Source organism: Ochotona curzoniae, unplaced genomic scaffold, assembly GCF_017591425.1.
Source record: "Ochotona curzoniae isolate NIBS_2020 unplaced genomic scaffold, NIBS_Ocur_1.0 contig_2294, whole genome shotgun sequence".
Taxonomy (NCBI): domain Eukaryota; kingdom Metazoa; phylum Chordata; class Mammalia; order Lagomorpha; family Ochotonidae; genus Ochotona; species Ochotona curzoniae.
In genome coordinates, this window is record NW_024465405.1 from 432,392 (window position 1) to 454,598 (window position 22,207).

Here is a 22,207-nt window from a genome sequence, read left to right on the forward strand (position 1 = left end):
TTTGAGTGCTGTAACATTTAAGCAGAGTGTTGGGTTGTTTTCATTTGAAACTACTGAATTTTTGGTATAGTAATAGTTTTGTCCAAATAAGGAAAGTTAGATGTTCTTAGGACTGACTTCTTAGATGGCGTAACATGACCATACTTCTTTATATCATTCTTGACACACCTGTGTCTCATCAGCATATTACTCTTCATTATATTTGCTAGATGAAAACCACCAGTCCTGCTATACGTAACTGACTTGCTCAGTTTTACCCCCTTCATTTTTCGTGAGCAGGAGTGTGTCTAATAGAATTATTGATGAAGACTGAATGTTTGAAGCTCGGAGCTTCATTGGGCTCTGGTACATGGCAGGATTAATCCCAGTTCTAATTCCATGTTTGATGAAAAGCCCAGAATTCTCTACCATCGGATTCTGGAAGTGGATCTTACTAGAGCATTTTCTCAGTGTTTTTCCTGACTTTGTGGCCTGGTAATTGCAGGTGATGTAGCGGCCAAACGCGTCCCGAAATGTCTTGTTGAAGAGGGTGTAGACCAGAGGGTTCACCCCGGAGGAGATGTAGCCTATCCACACGAACGCCTGCAGGAGCCTTTTGAGTGTAGTCTGGTTGCAAGAGTCACACAGGACTAAAGTCACATTTGTAATGAAAAAGGGGCACCACATTACCAAAAAGAGGAAAAACACAATTCCTAGGACCTTTGAGGCCCTCTGCTCGTTGGAAAGGGTCTGCATGGACTTCTTCCCCATGGTGGACATTCTGCGCATGGGCATCTCATCACCTAAGGTGGATGGAGTTTTGTGCCCGCGAGCTCCATCCAGCATCGCCACCTTTTCCGGCGATGAGCAAGGTGTCCCATCCTTCTGGAAAACTGTGGACACAGTCAGCCACGTCAGACGTTGAGGTGGCTTGTTTCTGACCAAGTAAGCTTTCTTCTGCAGCGCGTGGATGGTGAGAAAATAGGTAACAATCATGATGCCCAGGGGCGTAAAGAAGGCAGCCAGTGAGCCGAAGAGCATGAAGTCACCAAAACGCTGCTTTGTCAGCTCGCAGGTCATGTTGCTGGGGCTCTCCGCGTCGGTCTCTATCCCTTTAATAGGGACTGTAATGGCAATGCCTAAGGAAGAGGCAGCAAGGTACATGGAGTCAGTTTTAGATAGATCTGTAACTCTTAGATCAGGTCTTTTCTGATTTTATCCTATTGACCTTCTGATGGTTACTTGATTGTAACTGCTAGAACCCACAGTGCAGAGTCTGTTGAGGTTTTCATTAATGGAAGCTCTGACAAATAGAACTCAAGTCAGCAGATCTAATGTTTTTAAACCTGGGGATTCGTGATGTCAGGGTTATACAGAAAGCTCTCCCTAAAACTATAACATGTTCTTGATAAATAAGGGGGTATTTTCTTTTGCTCCATATTTCTCTTACTCTGTTCATAGATCTAGACTAGGTAAAGAAAAGGGAATTCGGGAGAGAAGCTGCCATTGTCTCAATACATTGTCTCATTGTCTCTGGCGAGACTCAGCGTTATCTATTTACTGTCACTGAAGGGACATGATTTTATTTAACAAGTTTTTAAAATGTTTTAATCCTTCCAACTTCTTAGGGAAAATGAAGGAATTCATATTTTTAAGATTCTACTTATTTGAGTGTATGTAAATTGTGGGATTCATTTTTAAGCTTTAATATGCCTCTAATTGACATGAAAGAAATGTACCCCATGCTAATTTTCTGATGCCATGGAGTATTTCCACCTGAAGTTGGTGGCATGGACTGATTATGGTTTCTTAGCTGTGGACCTGACTAGTAGCTTCAGTCTGTCTGGGGAGAATGTTTATTGTTTATTGTAGAGCCTTCCCACTCAGAACCGGAACCTGGGAGCTTGTGAACAAGGCAGCCCAACAGGGGAGTTGCTGCTTGTGACATTTAAGCTCAGCTTGGACTGTCTGGAATTAGTTCTCGTGCTGCTTCCAGCTAGATTTTTGCTAAGGCACCTGGCAGGCAGCAGGTAATACCCCAAATATCTGAGCCCCTGACACCCCTGTAAATCCCAGAGTGGAGTTGCTGTGGCTGGCATCCGTCTTGCCCCGACCTTGCTGTTGGGAGCATTTGGGGGTAACCTGTGCATGGAAAACCATTTTCTCTCCCACCACCTTTAAAATAAAGAAACAAATGTTTTGAAAACCAAAAAGGAAACTAAAATATAAATAAATGATGTTGCCTAGTTGAAATAGCTTCTTAGAGAAATGAAAAACAGGATTAGCCTGAATCTTTTTGCTTTCAAATAGCAGATTTTTTTTTTGTTTGAATTGTTTAATTGAACTTTAGAAGAATCCTCAGGTTGTTTTATGAATTCACAATGCACTGTGTCTTCTGTACAGCCTTTTATGATGGCGAAAGGGGCCCTTGATAAGAGCATTTTCCTGAAAGCTTTGTGATGGAGGAGCGAACTGCTTTTTCTCCTGTTGGTCACTGGGAAGAGGATTCTGTGCACTTGCTGTACACCAGGGGTTGCCATACTGCAGCTCGAGGCTCCGGTCTGGCTCCCATTCTGTGCTGTTCTGAAGGTTCCATTGGAACATAGCCACACCTGCTTGGCAGTGCCCGATCTTGGGCTGCCTCTTTTGGCCTACGGCGGGGACTGGGGAGCTGTGGCAGAAACTAGCTAACACCTGCAGAGCTAAAATACTTGCTTTACCTTCTGATTTCCAAGGCCTCATTCCACTGTTCTTTCTCTGCCAGAATACTGCCTTTTGACATCTGTTGAGCCGGCTTATACTGTTCTTGCCTCCCCGGGGTCCCTACCATTCTCCTGGTCACCTGTCACGCTCAGTGGGACCAGCACCTTGACCTGCTTTGGCCTTTGCTCCCCGACTTCAACCTAGTGAGGACTCTGCCCAATACCTTAATGTTTTTTAAGTCTTGAATTCCCCAACTCTACCTTATTGTTTATATTTGGGTCATCCACAAATCCACTTAGAATAGTTACACATCTAAATACATGAATGCTTAATCCTTCCTTTCCTTGCCTTGCTACTCTTCACTAATGGTGAGCTGTTATTTACTGTTCTCTTGACTTTGTTTATCTGTTCTTCTGTTTTCACACTTAAAGGTGTAAAAACATGAGCCTCTCAAACCTGGTCACAGCTTTGTTTCACTGGTCCTTTTTATACCTCACCCTCTTATTTTTCATACCTCTTAGTGCCAGGTGTTACCTAGGTATGGTAGTTTTAAGCAGCGAGAGACATTCCGCAAGGTGATTTCAAGTAAACAGAAATGTCTTTGGCTCAGAATGTATTTGATTCCGGAGACTGAAAAGGCCCCGATCAAGGGACAGGCCAGCCCGATCCACAGTGAACTGCTCGCCCCTGTGACCGCTTCAGTCCATTACCCTGCTGAAGGACCCCCCAGCACTGCGGCCTTGAGGGTCAGGTCTCTGCTACATGAACCTTGGGAGACACGTTCAAGGCATGGTGCTAGGGTAACTAGCAATCTAAAGGGAGGAAATTAGCTCTCTCCAGCACTTTGTCAAAGTCCAAAACTGAACTTGCCCTATCATCTGTATTCTTTTTTCAGTTACTAAATTTTGATTGTTTTTACAAGACAGTACAATGAAGAGAAAAGAGCATTAATCCTGGGCTTGGTGCTGACATGCTTTAAAATGAGTCCTTCAACCAAGTATTTTTCTCATCCATAAATGGAAGGAGCAGAATTTTAAGGTTCCATCCAAGTCTTTAAATCTAGCATCATCTTTTATTTTTTCTCCTGCATACATTTTGTGTTAGTGTATTTTATTTATATGTATCTGCCTTCCTTGGAGTGCAAGGATTCTTGTTCTTACTCGTCTATGTAGTCTTAGTACCTAGCTTAGATACCTAAAAAACAATTCATTTACAGATTTGTGTTAACATCCTGGGTATCCCTTCTTCCAAAAGCTTTTTACTTTATTGGTATGATCATATTTCACAGCTGCAGATGTTTAACTCGTGGTCAGGATGAAGTCCCCTACCCCTGCGCTAAAGCCCCCGACCACATGTGCACACACCTCCCACTCCTGCCCTAGTACAGTGAGCTTAGCAAAAAGAGGTGGACCATTCACAATGGATTACTTCCATTTTCCTCCTTTCTGCTTCACATTTGTTGACTGCCAACCATTGTCCCTTTCTCTAGACTTTTTTGAGAAGAGTCTATGCCCCTCTCTTAATTGCTGTCCCCCAAAACCTTTTCTCACTTTCTGGCTGCCTACAAAGCTCTCCATTCTGCACAGGCTTTTCCTTGGTCCTAACTTTGTTTCCAAACCAGAGCATTAGCACGTCTTGCTAGTATTGTAAACGTACGTACTAAAAAGTAGTTGGTTCTAGTATTGTGATTATAGGATTATAAAGGTCAGTTTCAGTGTCTTGCTTTTTTGCTCGTGACCTTACTGTGATTAGAGAAGTAACATCTTTTTTCTTGTTGTAGTGTTCCAAAGTCTCAGTTTTTTTCCCTTTGAGTTCTTTTGAGCTGGGCAGACATGCGTCTGCTGGTCGGTCATCATAGCCGATGCTGCTGTGGAAGAGCTTTGTGTGTGCCCTGTGCTTCATGGCGTCGTGACAGCTGTCCTGGAGCACAAAGCATACAGTAGCTTAGAAGTAATGTGGGTTCTTTTTTCTCTATGAATCATTTCTGAGTAGTAATTTAACATGTTTTCTTTCTGCCCATGTTAAATCTTTCAATTAAACACTCAGTATACATATTAAAGTATTGGCTTCCAAAATGAGTTTATGATCTTTGATACATGCTTATAAAATGTTTAAAGTGGTTTTTTCCTGTTTGTCCTAGAAATGCCTGAAGGTGCACTTCGTTTCTGTTACTTTAATGTAGTTGCAGAATTCCCAATGCTTAGTAGGCCTTAGTGACCTGTTGTCAGACATGAGATTAAAGTGGAAATATATCAGTACATTTGAGCTGTGAAGTTTTTTCTCTCAGAGGACCTGAATGCTGCTGCTGCTTCACACTCTGCAAAGACTGCTTTAGAGGCTGTGTGCTGAGTGTGATGACGTCAGGAGCTGTGTTGGGACATCGGTAGGCTCCCTTGGCCTGTAGGCCGGTTACCAGGCCTGGTGTTCGCTTTGCCTCAGGAACCCGGCTGCACATGCACCGTCCACACCGCGGCATTCCCCACATACCTATGGAAATCAACCACACCACTGTTATCTTGATGAATGCGGTAGCTCGGGAGTTACACTGACTGGCCTGGATGGGCTTTTTGATGGCTATGTAACGGTCCACTGAGATGGCACACAGGTGCATGATGGATGCAGTTGAAAAGAGAACATCAAGAAATAGCCAGGCAGGACACAGGACTAGTGGGAGGGGCCAGGTGGCCTCTGTAAGAGAGAAAGACATTTTCTGCGCGTCAGACTTTAGCTTGTGGTAATTTTGAGGGATTTTTTTTTTCTCTTAAACATTTCTTGTTATCTATCTGAAATTTTGACCACACCTTTACAAGGTGATCTTTAGCTTTAGTGTAATGGAGACAACAGTGATAATATTAAAATATTTCTGTAGATAGTAGTACCCTCTGAATACCATTTTCAATGTTGTGTAACAATTACAACAGTTTTTCTAAGTTAGAAGTAGGTTTTAAGTTTTGTACAGTGTTACGACTAGACCTTAAACTTTTTATTCAAATGAAAAATTGTTTTTGAGTTGTATCGAGAGAAAATATTTTACTGTGCAGAGGAAGCAATATAGGACACCTCAAAACCTCATGGAAATGGACTTAAAAGAGTTTTGCATTTTGATGCAAGCAGATTTGTAATCCATGCTCTTACCAGTACCCTTATGTCAAAAAGCCTAGTGGGATGGGAGGCTCTGTGAGACCTGCTTTTTTTTTTAAGATTTTTAAATTTATTGCAAAATCAGATATATACAGAGAGGAGGAGAGACAGAAATATCTCCTGCCTGATGATTCACTCCCCAAGTGAGCACAACGGCCGGTGCTGTGCCGATCCAGAGCCAGGAACCAGGAACCTCCTCCAGGTCTCCCACATGGGTACAGAGTCCCAAGGCTTTGGGCTGTCTTCGACTCTTTCCCAGGCCACCAGCAGGGATCTGGATAGGAAGTGGAGCTGCTGGGATTAGAACCGGTGCCCATATGGGATCCCTGCACTTTTAAGGTGAGGACTTTAGCCACTAGGCCATGGTGCCGGGCCCGAGACCTGCCTTTTGACTAGCAGTATCTTGTATTGTGAGCCTAGTTTATCATAAACACATTTGATAAAACCGATACAGATGATTTTTTTCCCCTTTGGCAGAAATAGTTCTTGAATAAAGAGCATAAAAGGAATGACTTCAGATAAGAATACTGGATTGTTCTCTTTCCTTCCGTATTCCATCATTCTGAGCACTGGAGAGTGAATCAGCCAGGCAGACGTGGCTTCAAGAGTTTCTCAGAGTCAGGCATAGCACTCCATGTAACAAACTCTTAGGAAACTCGCTGTGTGCTTCCTGTAAGTCGTAAGCATTTTAGAAATAGTTTTTACAAATGTTTCAAGTCTCGATGTTATACTGAATATTTGCAGTTTTAATTACTTAAGCCTGGTGTGTCTATATACTTGTGTGTAGATGTACTACGTTGTACATTATATATGCACCCACTGTATTCAAGTTTACAATTTCGAAAACTAAAATATTTCAGGGTTCTCATTAGAATATTTCTGCAAAAACATGTATATACATATTTAAAGATTTTAGATCTTATCATAAAAGCAGGTAATTGCTGCTGGTAACACGTATCATGCATATGATATTGTCCAATGGCCTTTTATGGGTTGATTGTTCACTGATAAAATACAAAGTTTTTTTTAACTGCTGTTTAAAGCAAGTATATCTGACTTGGACAGGTAGTTGAGGTAATTGGAAAAGACCAAGATAATTACCATCTCAAGGTTTCAGGGCACCAAGAAACCCTTCAGCTGTGAACTACTTAAATTCTAGGAGCCCCAGGGTGAGAGAGGTTAGAATCCCAGACCTGAAGATGACCATAATTTAGGGGAAGAGTTTTAGATGGACCTTTATATGGTATTTTCCAGAGTCCAGAAGGATTTCATTTAAAAATATTTGGACACTTCACCAAAAAAAAAAAAAAAAAAGGACAGCAAAGTTGCTGGATCCTCTTGTTGGTACCTTTGGTACCTTCAGTTATCAGAATTTGTATGTGGCATTCTTAATTGGAATATTAAAATATGGGTATTAAATATGAGGGACAAAATATCAGGCAGTGAACACTTTTACTCGGAAAAGGTGAATGATCAACTGGTCCATGGTCAGCAGCTTTAAGAAATGAAAGCATTAGATGGGGATGCTTGTTACCTTTCATCACACTTGGTGAATGGAGGTGGCAGATTCTCACTTCCTGGAATCTGGGAGGGACCTGTGAGGTATGGCTGATGTAGCAGATGACTAGAACCAGATACAGTTAAGTCTGAAGATGGGAACAAGATTTAAATTTAGAATTTAAATCTTAATACTCAATGTATGCACTTTCAGGGAGCTATGATGCCATCTCCTAAGAATTTAGTAGAATTGCGAACTTTAGGGTCTCGTTCTGGACCCACTCTCACACTTTGCAAGAGCCCCAGAAGACCTTATGCAAATTCATGTTTGAAAGGCACTGCTTTGCAGGACTTTGAAAAGGTGACCCCTGAGTCCTCCCAGATGCTCCTCGGTGTGCTGGTGAAGGATGGGGACTGAGACTGCCACAGAAGGGCGCTGTGAACCAAGGCGTAGAGCACAGCAGAGACGCTTGTTTAGAATGAATCGCTTAATTGGATTTTCTGCCTTCCCCATTGCATTCAGATTTTCTGTGAATTAGTGGAAAAGGACCTTGGACAGAGGCAGCAATGCATTCTTTGGACTAAGCTTAAAAATAAACTAACAGTATAGGAGTGGAAAGAACTGCATATGATGAGGAGGATTTTGCAGTGGAAAGTATCTGGAAGGCCCTGGATTAAATCTAGAGCTATCCCCTCAGTCACTCACTGCTCAGAGGGAAGCATGAAAGGCAGATCGCTTTTATGTTGTAGTTTAGGCTTCCCTTGAGTGTATGCTTTCTCTGTATCATTTTAAGAAATCTTTTGCTACTAATTTACTTGGCTTTTCTGATCGTTGATTATGCTTTTGAAAATTAAAGTATGGAAAATTCTAGTCATAAATCTAGTAACCATGAAAAGGAAGCCTCAAGAGAACTCTGACACAAAAAGCATAGAACTTGGCATTTGACCGTCTGATCTGTGCACTCCTAAAATTGTCAAAACAATTTCAGACATTCTTAGTTTCCAAAGAAATATTCCCTAGTCCAGTTACTTTCATTCTAAAATTGTCTTTCAGTTAATTTGGTAGGCTTAAGGTTAGAAAGTTTTTGTCTAAATAAAATAACTGGATAAAGATTGATATGGTGGTATAATTTATTCCAAAACTTCTGTTGTTTTTACTTGGAGTTTGGGTTTAATGATTTCTAATTACATTTATTTGTCATAATGTATTGCATCCAATATATTTCCATAACAATTTGAGACATTTTTAAAATGTGTAATACAGAGCAAAATAGTTACTGATTCAAGTAAAAAGAAAGCAGTGAAGCTAACCATCATTTTAAGGGAAATAAATTATTGGATATTTGAACTGCATTATTTGCTGCTGTTCTGGAGCTGTAAATTTGAAAACTTCATAAGAACTTGCACAGGAAAAGAGAGAGCATTCTGAATGTTTTGTTGCTCCACAAGAAGAGCATTCAAAGTTTCTCTGAAAAGCAAAGTATGTTATCCACCTCTTTCCCTGACCTGCTTACAAGTTCAGCTCAGAGGAATTCATTTCGGTAAGGGTTGGATAATGCCATTTCTGTGGTTGCTTGAATAATTATTATTGAAGGAGCAAATATTAACAGACAAAATAAGGCTTAGAATGAGCATGAATTATATAAACAGTCATTTAATTATCTAACTAATAATAGCACAATTGTTTTGTTGTTTAAAATGAAAACTACTTTAAATACCACCATTCATAAGGGGTGAGAGAATTATCATTCAGTTATGTAAGTTTCTGTGTTCCAGACATGGTTCAACAACCTGATAGATGTGGGTGTAGGTCTAGCACCATTCTCCAGAAAAGAAATCTGGCCGTTAGTTGTCTCAGTGATTTGAACAGTACTGTTGAGACCTCCTTTGGTCTAACTGATAAAAAAAAAAAAAAATGCTGATTTTCTGCCCAGTCCCTAGAAAAATATTTTTATGGCTCTCTTGCTACATGGAGTTAAGATGTGATTGTTGGTCTGGTGTTCAAATTCTGACCATTTGTTAGTAGGATTTCTTGTTTGTGTTCAAGAATCAGAGCTGTAGGGGAAGAATGAGTGCTGGGGTAGTCCTCCTGGGCCCTTAGCCTGTCTGCCACATAATTGGTGATCGTGGACAAATGACTTCTACCTCTGTCCCTGGGATGTCTGTGAAATGAGGATGACAATATCTGTTTTGTGGAGTTGAGGACTCTAATTATGCATTGTGAAATGTTTAGAATAGTATGTGACATAGAAAAAGCTCTCAGTAAGTGGTGGGTATTACTGCTGCTTGACAGAAACCAGCCAGCTAACACACACACCTACTTAAGATAAATCACATTAGATTTTTGTTTTTTCTTTCTGTAGTAGTCAGGGTACATGCATTCTCTCTTCAACCTAATGAGCTGGGGAAGTAGAGATGGCATGAGAGCATGTTTAATTCTATTTTAACTTTGAATTAAATTTATCGTGAAAGTGTGTGTTACTGAAGTTAAATTTTAACTGCCATCATATATATATAATTATGTATGTGTCTCACAGAAATGTAAATGACCCATATGCATTGCAACCTGGCCATACTTGGGTTTTGGGGGTTCTAGGGTTTTAGGTTGTTGTTGTTTCTGCTTAACTACTGTAAAAACAATTTAAACCAGAAACTCTTGTCTTGATGAGATAGGGACAAACTCCTGTTATTCCTAAATCTGCTTACCCTTGGGGCACATTTTTAGTTTGGAAAGTCACTATGTCCTTTGTTCACTAAGTAATCAGCATTGACCTTTATTTTACATATAGGTTATAGAATATTTCTTGTTGAGGACTGAAGTTTTAAAAGCCATTCTAAGAGGGCCGTTCCCATGACTTTGTAAAGATTTAGCATGCTTGTTTTACAGAGGCGATTTAATTTATTAAGTGAATCAAGGGAACCAGCATACCTTACTTAAAAAACCTGGGGTTTTGTTTTGTTTTAAACCATTTTACATCAGACTCTTTCAGGTATATCACAAAGACTGTTGAAGTGTAGGAATCATGAGGCGTAGATTTAAAAATTTGTAAACTAGTACCAATCACTGACTGGATGACCAAATACTGTATTTTTCCCTCTGAGTTTTCTCTTTTAAGTCATTTATTAAATAAAAGAAGAAAAAGTTTAGAGTCCTTAAATGTGACCACCCATCTTTTTTCATGTCAGTGTAGGATGTTCTGTTTACCTCCTTTGAAAGCATTTCTGCTGTAGACACTTTCAAGTTCTGTGTTGTAAACCACTGATTTGTGGTCATGAATTTTAGAAATTATGAACAAGACTATAAAACACAGAATTTCAGAGAGTCCACTGTTCCCAGAGACGAAGAGGTGGCAGGAAGTTTGCCCTTGCTCAGCTAATGTGAAGCTAGTCATGATCATGGTAAAACAAATCCAAATAAGGTGTAACTCAATGTGAGCAATTCAGTGGTCGGATGAACAGTCCCACAGTATTAAGGTAAAAGATCCATATGTCTTAGTTCACTTAAAAGTGTTAGAATACTAACTAGTTGGTGTTTGTGTTACTTTGATTGAGACAGCTAGATTTGCTCATGATGGTAGTTAATCCTTTATGATTACAATACGCAGGAAAATTTTGTTTTATGAACTCCAGAGGTCCTAAAGATTATCCATATAATCAGAGAAAAATATACAAAGTCTACTTTTGTCTTTTAAAATTTTCTGAAGTTCTCATAAATGCAGTAGTTTAGAAAGTATAAATTAATGTGTGAAAGGCTATTAAAACTTCTGTGTATTTGAAATCAAACCGTGTTTGTAATAAGTACAGTTACCAATTAAATGACTTTATCCTTTGAAGATTTTTAGAAGACGGTGTGCAGTTCTTCATATAAATAAAATCAATGTTTTAAATAATGAATGCAACAGATTTATGTAGTGATTAGGCTTTCCAGATTAGTTCATTTTCTAGAACTCGACTAACTGCTTATATGCAACTTGATTACTGAAAATAGTAGTGTTTGCTGCTATAAAAGATTCTATTTTGTAATTCACAATTAACATTGAAAAGAACAAAATGCTGTTTAAATGTTTGTCACAGTTATTTAACCTGTAAAGATATTTCATATATTTTATGTTAAAATATATATGGTTTTCTGCTTTTGTTGCTAAGAATATCATAGGCACCAAAGTTTTCAATATCAACTTTTCCAATCACTGAATATTTAACTGTTTTTCTGTAGAATCCGTGAAATTATTTCTGTTAACCAGTTTTTTGGTTGGTTTTGTTTTGCTTGTCAGCTCAGTTTTACTGCTGTAGAATTTTCCTTTTAAGATTCCTTATCTGCCACAGTACTTTGCATACTGCAGATGTTTGATGTTTGTGGACTCAAGGATTTTAACATTGTAGTTCACATTGGCATAATGCACTCAGATTATTTTATCCAGTATAAAATCCAAATTAAATTTTATGGTAGTGTGAGGTAGGCATTTTCTGTACGCCTAACGAGCAGCTTGAAGGATATAACTTTACCCTTGAAACGCTGTGTATATAGAGATGAAAACTTAAATCATAGACATGTACAATTTTTACCAAGTGTCCATATACCTATATAATCCTTATTGATTTATTTTAAATTTATTCAGAATTAACATTATCTATGTTCTCCATTAATTAGAGTGATATTTTTAAAATTATTTCCCATGGTTATGTGTAGCATTGGATTATTGAAAAGATTATTTATAATAGGGAATAAAATAGACAATATTATTAGACATTGTGGCTAAAGCAATAGAACTGTATTCATTACTTCTTGTCTCACAGTAGAATTTTCTCAGTTGACTTTAAAGCCTGGGTAAATGCTGATTTAGGGTGGGATGTTTAAACCTCTTCTCATCTGCGTAGCTTTGCAGGGGGAGAAGATCCTTTCTTTTTAGATTGGATATCTTGTAGTCATTACAAATATAATTTTTTAAACCCTAGGTAAAATAGGTGGAATAGCAATTTTTCTCCACATTCTGGTACACATTCTATTTAATGAATTTTACTTCTCTAACTTTAGATGTTTTTTTCTCAGCATATAATTCTTAGAAGCCATGGCTGTTGGGAATGACAGATTTTCTTAAGTGCCTTCTAAGTCTGTCAGTTCCTGTGCAGCGCCGGCCAGGTGAAGGGGCTGCTCTCGGCACCGCCCAGGGTCCCACAGCCCTCAGCCAGCAGCGGGATCGTCTGTGTCTGTGTGCTCGGCTTGTACAACTCAGTGGCAGATGTAGACCAGAGAGTGATTGTGTCTGTTCAATATGATTCTTTTTACATAGCAAAGATTTAAATACCAAAAATTACATTTTTAATAAATACCCAAAATTACATTTTGTGCAGATAACTCGTGTTTGATGCACTTATTTTATCAGCTTAGAGGTTAGTCAAGAATGCAGATGGTTAGGTATCACAAAGAAATAGAGGGATCATCTCTTGGGAGAGTGTTTCCCTCACAGCGGAACACTGCTTTGTTACTATGACACTTGTAAGAATTGTGTTGAAGTTCAAAGCATATTAGCTACAAGGAGCTATAATAAGAGTATTTAAAACAATTCTAATTCTTATGTTTTAGCTTAGCATTTTAAATTGATTTAGTGATTCAAAGATCTCATTATTGACCCAGCACATACATAGCTCAGAACTATCCATTTTTTATGCTTTGTCCAAATTTTAGTTTTACAATAAAAGGTCTGATGATACAAATGTTTTAGAATAGGGCTGTTCACTGTAATTTTGGGGTAATATATGCAGAATAATACATAGTAGTCATTTGAATGACAGAAGATTTTATTAGATAACTGGGGAAGAGGTTAAATTGTTTTCAAAAAAATTAGGTTTTGCTCTTTCAAGCTAATTATCAACCATAGAACGTGGTGAAAATGAGGGCCTGTTTACTTACTGTATCTTTAAGTAGTTCAAGTCCATCTTTTATTTCACGGAAAATAAAGATTAAAGGAATGTCCAGTTCTCTTATAGTATATCTTAGTTCTTTGGTTTGACGGCAGAAGCAAAGCAAACTACTTACCAAACATTATTGTCAGGAGGGCGACCGGCATCACAAACAATCCAACCAGTAAGTCGGCCACTGCCAGAGACATGAGAAAGTAATTGGTAGCGTACTGCAGCTTCTTCTCCAGCGAGACGGCCAGAATGACGAGCAGGTTGCCGCCGACGGTGGGTACGATCACCAGGAGAATCAGCAGAGCCGCCCAGTGCGGCTTGCTCCCCTGGCCCTCGATGGCCTGTTTCATTTCCTCCGGTTCTGAGTATGCCTGTAATCCAGACTGGTTAGGAGAGAGGAAGCGATCAAATGTGCCCTGCAAAACGTGCTCAGGGATTGTGCTTTGTTCTGACATTCTGTATGAGAGAGCCATTCGCCGTTTCTCTGTGGTTCCATCCAGTTCTGGGCAGTGGTCAGCATGGTCCGTAGCTAAGCTGGTCATCTGCTGCTTTGAAGGCCCTTGGACCACACCACACTCTGGAAGGCAAAGTTGATGCTTTTAAAAATAATTGAAGTTCTGTAAAATGACAGCATACGCACGTCTGTTCTTTTGTGGGTGACACTCCAAACGTTTAGTATTTTCTGGAGGCTTAGATTTGGAAGACTCCGTGAAAGAAACCAATAGCTGTGGAAAATAGAGGCTATTTATGACTTTCCTCCTTGATTGCCATAATTGCAGTCATTTTGGATTTGAAACTATGCCGGAGTTCCCTCTAGAAAATGCATAGATTGTATTGTGCTATTTATTCCCAAACTGCAGTAAGAACTGTTAACCCTAGCAGCCTCTTCTCAAGAAGTCTTTAGTGCATTTATAGTAATTCACCCACTTCCCACAAAAATGCAGGATTCCTGATATTTCAGTACTTTGTACAAAGCTGATGTTTTGTGGGGATTTTATTTGTTTTGTTTAGTTTGTTTGTTTTACCCTTTTCTGCTTGTATTGTGGAACACGTGCCCAAGCAGGGCACTAAGTAGTTGTAACTGTCAGGACACATTGGCCTCCCGTTTAGGAAGCCTCCAAGCCTAACTAAGGTCCAAAGAAATGACTTGTCAGCTAGGAAACCTTACATATTAATGGCTTTATCCAATCAGATTTACCTTAGAACTGATATAAATGCCACTTTATAATGCATCTGGAAATTCCTGTAGTTTGAGAGATGGGAAACAAATTACTAGGCTATAAATAATTGTCTTTAGTAATTCGTTTTTTGTAACATGTTTCTGCAGAGAACACTAAATTTAATCACTTCTTAAAAAGTTAAAAAACTTATCAGATTTCAGCCAGATCTTTTTGTTTGCTTCATAATTTTTTTTCTTTATCCTTACTAGTTTCCTCAATAAAGAGGGGGAATGAGGAGGAAGATTAGGCTGTTTTTTCCTAAAATTCACAAATCTCATATTTATCATATCCCCTTTTATGACTAGCAAATTTTTCATTTTCGCTTTTAAGCCACTGAATAAAAATAAATTATGGTAGTGGAGTTGTTGAAGGTTAGCATAGCCTCTGGATTAGCTGAAGATGATCTGTTACTCACCTGCTCATCTCGGGGCTTTTCCCAGCATGTTGTCCTATCTGTTCAGGGGACCGGCTGCTGCTGGGACTGAATCGCTTCTCAGTATTCTCCGTCTCCAACAGTGACGCTTGCAAGCAGTGAAATAGATGTGTTGTATGGTTGTAAGCATGCCAAACAGGTTATTTCCTCGTTGATACGTTCATTTTTAGAGTAGCAGCATTCGTTGTAATTCATAAAACCACTAACGAAGTGTGTTGTGGCCAGTTCATGACCTTTATTCAAGTTAGCCTTAAGAGCATGTTTTGATAATTTGAGGGAACTGTAATAAATTCTTTTTAGCTTAGGATAGTCTTATCTGGGATTAAGCTTAGGCTGTTTTTTTTTTCCCGTTTGAGAAAAAAGTAAATACAATATAGAAATTGTAAAGCTTTCATTTTGTGAGAATTCTGCCCTGTTAGCTTTACAGTGGTTTCCACAGTTGTAATGTAGTTTAATACCCAGGTTTATGCCTTTACCGTGGAATACAATTAATTTAGTCTGGGTGCAGCCTTATATAGAAGAGCACAGAGAGATCTGAATCCTGTGTGTGCACACAGGTCTCGGCAGAAAGCGCTGCCCTGTCTGTTTTTGACAGATGGCCTCTTGGGGTGGCAAGGATGCGTTGGCAGCTTCTGTGCATGCATTTTTACGTTGGGAAAAGCATAAGTATGCAGTGATGTTATATTTCTGCCTTCTTTCAAAATCTTGGGGCATAGATCTTAACAGTAACACCACTTAACTTTTCTTTAAACTGCAAGTCCAGTTTAGTATTAGAACGTCAGCAGTCTCAAGATTTGTTTTTAAAAAGAATTAAATCTTTAATTTTTAAAAATTTTAATTGCTTCCAAGTCATGCCCTTTTTTGGTTTCAAATTTATATTCCTTAGCTTGTGTTGAATGTTGTTGGACAATACTTCAGTTCTGAGCACTTCAGATTTTAGTATTTTGCTACCTCTTAAAGTCCAGCATTTTAGAATAAATGCTTGGTAAGTATTCTAGATCACAAATTATTTATCTTATCTGTAAAATACATTTAGTAATATTTACATTTTGTTCTGAGTCATAGTTTGGCACCTGTGGTTATATAGATCAGATCTACAAAACAATGTTCAATTGAAAGCAGAATTATATGTAGTATGTATACAGTGAGAAGACTTGTGTGAAAGAACTCCTGCACCCTGCCTTCTCCAGAGTAACAAATTGAAAACTGGGCAAGCACGCTAACAGTGGCAGACCGGGTCCATTGCAAGGCAGGGCCAAGGACGGAGAGGACGACCCGGGTGGTCTACCCGAGCGGAGGCTTGTAGCTTCCCGATTCAGTCCACCACAGTGTTAAATGGCGTCATCATTGGTAGCATAATGACGACTTCCACACATTCTTTTTAAAAGGCTGAATTATATTCTTTCAACTGTATTTCAGGTGCCAGGAAGCATCATATCAATTTTTAAATTGGAAAGTCAGATAATACAGAGAGGAGGAGAGATAGAAAGATCTTCCATCCGTTGATTCATTTCCCAACTAGCTGAAATGACTGGAGCTGAGCTGATCCGAAGCCAGGAGCCAGGAACCTCTTCTGGGTCTCCCGCACAGGTACAGGGTCCCAAGGCTTTGAGCCATCCTCAACTGCTTTCCCAGACCACAAGCAGAGAGCTGGATGGGAAGTGGGGCTGCCGGGATTAGAACCAGCACCTACATGGGATCCCAGTGTATGCAAGCAAGGACTTTAGCCACTGGGCTACTGCACCAGGCCCACAAATGTCATTCTTACTGTAGAATCAGATTTTAGATGCCTGAAAATTTAACTTACGTAAAATTCCTCATTTCCCAAAAAATTTAAGATCATTTAAGTCTAGGCCCAGTACGATAGCCCAATGGGTAAATCCTCACCTTACAGGCACCGGGTTGCCATATGGGCACTGGTTCGTGTTCCAGCTGCTCTGCTTCCCATCTGGCTCCCTGCTTATGGCCTGGGGCAGCAGTAGAGGAGGGCCCAAAGATTTGGGACCCTGCACCTGCATGGGGTGACTTGGAAGACGCTTCTGGCTCCTGGCTTCAGATCAACTCAGCTCTAGCTGCTGCAGAGGATAACGTCTCTCCTCTCTGTAAATCTGTTCTGCCTTTCCAATAAAAATAAGTAGATCTTTCTTTAAAAAATAATTTTATTCTTAGTTAGCAACCAAACTCAGTCTGGTTTTCTTTGTGGCGGTGGTTTATCCATAGCTGTCAGGTTTAGCAGGTAAAGCCCACCTGCAGTAATGGCATCCGCCATCGGCAGGGGTTCAGTTCCTGGCTGTAGTACTTCTGATCCAGCTCACTTCTTACAGCCTAGAAAATCAGCAGAAAATGAGCCGACTGACCAGCCCCTGCATCCATGTGGGAGACACAGAAGAACCTCCGGGCTCCTGGCTTTGGATCAGCCTAACTCTAACCATTGTGGTCATCTGGGGAGTGAGCCAGTACATAGAAGATCTTTCTCTGTCCCTGACTCTATCTTAAATAATCTTTTGGAGGGGGCAGGGGAAGATTTGTTTATTCACTTGAAAGAGAAAGAAGACGAGACAGAGATCTTTCTGCTGATTCATTCCCCAAATGGCCACAAGTCAGGAGCCAAGAGTGTCATCCCATCTTCCACGTGGGTGGTTGAGCCATCTTTTGCTGCTTTTTCTCAGGCCATTAACAGGAAGCTGAATCAGAAGTGGAGTAGCCGAGATTGAAATGGTCACCCATATGCTAACATTGCAGGTGACGGCTTTACCCACTATACTACAGTGCAGTCCCAACTTCTAGTCTAACCATAATAAAAAAAAACCTAATCAGTACATTTGTTCTAGGATAAGGATTTTCCTCCCAGTGGCCTTCTCAGTTTATTTAGGGGCCATCCTCTGCTTCCTTCCCTAGATATGTTAGCGAGGACAGACAAGACTCAAACTGCTGGTAGCAGTGGCTTAACTGGAAAGCAGTGGCTCAACTGGCGGTGCCACAATACTGGCCCTTAATAAAAAGAATTCTAACATTTGAAATTGTATTTTATGACAATAAAAAGCCCAATTCCCAACTGTTACAGGGCTGTGGTGGTGCAGTGGATTAAACCTCTGCCTGTGATCCTGGCACCTCATATCAGAATATACCAGTTTAAATCCTGACTATTCCACTTCTGATTTGGCTCCCTACCAATCAAATGGGAGGTCAAATTTCACAACTCCACCTTTCACCCGGCCCAACACTGGCTGTTTGAGGCATTTGGAAAGTGAACCAAATTAGTTTTTTCCTCTCTCTCTTTTAAATAAAATTAATATAATTGTATAAAAGTGAAAAGCATGTATGGGCAGGTCATAATGGGTGAAGTCACTGGGATGCCGGAGGTGTCTCGTAACGGGCTTTGGTTTGCGTCCCAGCTGTCCTTTTCTGACCCAGCCAGGGAGTGAACAAGCAGATGGAATTCTGTTCTTCTTTGTAATTCTGACTTTAAAATAAATTTTAAAATATATGTATATATTAAGCAATAATAATTTATAAGAGAATGACTTATTGAAATATCAGAAATGATTAGACTTTATGAAAAATTAAAGTGTATTTGCTCATTATTATGAAATTAATGAGAATGAAATATTTCATAAGCTTCAGTAAGATTGTGACAGCCCTCTTAGACTGCCAGGCTTTTGTATTCAGATGTCAAATGAAAAATTATATTGGTTGTGCTATAATTTTCTCCTTTTTCTCCATTTTTATTTATTTGAGAGAGAGAGCTTTAATTCATTAACACATTCTCAGCTGTCCTCAACAGCCAGTATTGGGTTGGAGCCGCAGCTGAGAACTGGGAACTTAGTCCAGTTCTCCATGTGGACGGCAGGAACACAGCTAAACCATCACCATTCCCACCCATCTCCCGGCTTCTATGTTAGCACGCAGCTGGAGGCAAAAATGCAGCTGAGTGTCATCCCAGACACTCCGGTATGAAGTGTAGGCATTCGCACCACATCTCGACTGCTGGGTGGATGCCTGCTCCGAACTTGCTGGCAGTACAGATTTCTCCGAGCCTAGGAATATAATCTGTGTCTTTAAAGAACTGTGTTTTTTATTATGGTGAGCTGACAGCTAACAACTTAATTAATTAATTAATCTAATTTCCTTTTATTTGAAAGAGAAATATTTTCCATTCCTTGTTATATTCCCCAGCTGCCTGTAACAGCCAGGTCTGGGTCAGGTGGAAGCTGGTAGCTCAGAACTGCATTCAGTCTCCTGACAGGCAGCGGAGACCCAAAGTACTTAACCTGTCCTCTATTTCCTTCCCAGATGCACATTAGCAGAAAGCTGGGGAGCCAGGATTCGAACCAGGCACTCTGACCCGGGGTTCAGACCTCCAACACACTGTGCCTGGCGCCCAGCTCAGCAACTTTTCATATAAAGCTGCAAATCTGCTCTTTCTGACCTCCTGCAGATCTCCCCCTTCATTTCAGCAACACTGAAAAGAACTTAATCTTCTTGCAAATATATTAAAAACTTGCTCAAATTATGCTAATTTGTAGTTTTGTAAAGTCTGACAAACTGATAAGGTAGTGCTAAACTTGTAAATTTGTTTATGGTATGATCTGTATGGTTTTAGTTTTTGTATTTTTTGCCATATAGTGGTCCTTTATTTGTGGTACACATTCAGTAAATGCTAATAAAGTAAAAAACTAAGTAATAATTTAAAACTAAGCAATAATTTAGAATCTGGAGCTGTGTGAGAAAGAAGTGTATATGGGATGGGAAATTATTTTCTCAGTTATTTTCTTGAAAATGAATACTTTTTACATCGCCTTCATATTGTAACAAATAGAAAATTCATTAGTGAATTAATGAAACAGGTATCTGCCCCTCCTTTCCTTACCTGTAACTATTTTTTTCTTTTTCCTTTTATAAACTTTATATACCAGCCAGAAAATAAGAAAAATTACTGAAGTTCTCGCAACATGTGGTTCCATTATTGAAAACGTGTAGCTGGTATATTTATGAGTAAATGTACCTTTATATTCAGCATAACAATGTGTATGCAAGAAGGGCAAATCATAAAAAAACATTGTGCTTATAAAATCATTTCCAGGATACTGGTCTCCTTTCTCTTCACCGTTAGTGACACTAGTTTTCCAGTGGCTTCGCCATTTCTAGACACTTATTTTTCTAAATATGCTCATGGAAATTAGAGGGTGAGCTTTTCTTATTAATCAAGGATTAATCATTTGAATGTTTTATTGTAAATTCTGATCCAAAGGTATTATTAAAAGATACTAGAGGAATTATTTTGTGGTGTTACCTAAGAGGCCAGTGTTTCTGTAGAAGGATGAACATTTAGGGAATAACAGGATTATTTGAAATAACGGGAGCAAAAGTAACAAGCTGTTGTTGGAGATTTACAGATTTTTTAAAAATCTGTAGTTTCTGTGTCTTTTTTCTTCCCTTTTTCCACCTCAGTTCATTTGCTGAGGAGACCGAGCTGTAACTCCTGTTTTATCTCCCACACTCTGGTCTTATAATTGTATTCTTTGCACATAGTTCAGTGTGCAGTGTGCCTGCACTTCCTGTAAGCTGACAGTTGGATCTTCAGGCTTGGTCACATTCAGGGCCAGGTTGTGTTGTTTCTGTGTGTTGCTTGGATGAGTAGAGCTGGAAGAACACATGAGGTTTTGCTCTTCCTGTTGGGAAGAGCAGTCATCATCAATCCTGCTGAGTCATTACTTTATCACATGTTTAAAAAATAGTGATATAATTTTTATCATTCATTTATTAACTATTTCCATAATCTTTATATATACATGTATCATGTCAATGTGTATCTAAAGATTAATACACATTAAGCTTGGATTTCAGTGAATGTTTGCATTCCAGCCATTGCTTAGGATTTCTCTGTCCTTTTAGAGGTGTCTGCTGAAACACTGAAGTAAACATAGGGGAATATTACGGCCTTACTTTGCTCTCAGAGAGATTTAATGTCTAAGCTAATTTACTGAACTATTTGTCATTCCTTATCATAACACTTGTTTTTCTGAAAAATATGTCAGAAGTTGGAACTGTGATTGGACTGAGGAGCTGACATTGTTTTCTAATGCTTTTGAGTTGATAGCTCTCACAATGTTTCAGTGTCTAACACAGAACAGGGAAGAGATGGAGAGATCCTCCTTCCTTTTGTGGATTCTCTCCCCAAATGACCTCAGTGGTCATCTGAACAACTAACGTAATATGTGTGGGCCAGGTCTGAGGACAAGACAGGAAAGGTCAGTCTACAGCACACACTGGCACAAGTGGGAACAGGATGGGTTACTGGCAAGACCAAGCTGTGCTGCAACACCTCCTAGTTCACATGAGTGGTGGGGTTGGGAGTGGGCCAAACTGGGCCGCAGAACCTGCTGTCATACATAAGACCCAAGACTGGGAGCCAGCCTAGTAAGGGAACCTCTGGGATGTTCCTGCTGGGCCATTGATGAGATGAGAGCTGAGCCTGGGGCAGGGTCAGGCTGGCCTAGGTTGCCACACCCACAGTACCTCCTGGCAGATGCAAGATCTATGGTTGCATGCCTGGCAGGAGAGCTATGTTGCTGCTCCCACTGGTGATCACTAGAACCAAGGCTGATGTGGGCCAGGCTAGGTAAGGCAGCAGCACCAGTTGGAATGCTGGTGGGTTGGGCTGTAAAAGGCTGCGGCATCCATGGATGTGCACAAGACCAAGAGCCAGATGGGATTTAGGCTGGGAGCAGGCCTGGTGGGGGCTATTGAGGTCACCCCCACTAGCCCACAGCACACGACAGTTTGTGTTGGGCTTGGGTCTGTGGTGGGCTGACTCAGCTGAGCAATAGCACCTTTTGCTTGGTGTGAGAAAGGGAGTTAAACTGAACTGACCAGGCAGCTGCTTGCACCAGTATGTGCGTTAGCTGGTGCAGTGATGGACAAAGCCTGACTGCACTGGCTGACACATACAAGAGTCATGTCTGAAATCACCCCAGGCAGGATTTCTTGGGGGACTCCCCAGTTACACTGGACTCAAAGCCTGACCACAGGGGAAATAACGGATGTGTGGTCCAACCTTGGATTGCATGTATCAGGACTAGGCCTCTTCAAGACCACTTGGGTCACACCCCAGAACACTCTTCCCCTTATCAGGGCCTCTAAGGCCACATCGAATGACCATCCGCCATCCTTGGGTTTGACATCCCTGTGGTTTGGGAGCATGGGGAGCTGCCGCCTCCCCTTTCTCTGTGGTCACAGAGGGGAAAAAAAAAATGGAGACATTTGTCCCACCCACCTTCCTCCATTCCTGACCCTCCACACCCTAATTAGAGGCCCACAT

At 40.2% G+C, this 22,207-nt stretch overlaps 2 protein-coding genes across 3 annotated transcripts in view; one reads left to right on the plus strand and one right to left on the minus strand.

Moving 5' to 3' along the window:
* PSMD1 (proteasome 26S subunit, non-ATPase 1) overlaps positions 1–22,207 on the plus strand; it is a 75,523-nt gene that overhangs the window by 29,918 nt on the left and 23,398 nt on the right. The gene's annotated exons all lie outside the window — the stretch shown is intronic.
* Positions 149–13,706, minus strand: HTR2B (5-hydroxytryptamine receptor 2B). The gene is made up of 3 exons (XM_040972284.1): positions 13,358–13,706; positions 5,170–5,370; positions 149–1,118 (listed from the first exon to the last, which is right to left on the minus strand). Exons 1-3 carry the CDS (start codon positions 13,704–13,706, stop codon positions 229–231), a joined length of 1,440 nt encoding a protein of 479 aa, XP_040828218.1. The 3' UTR covers positions 149–228.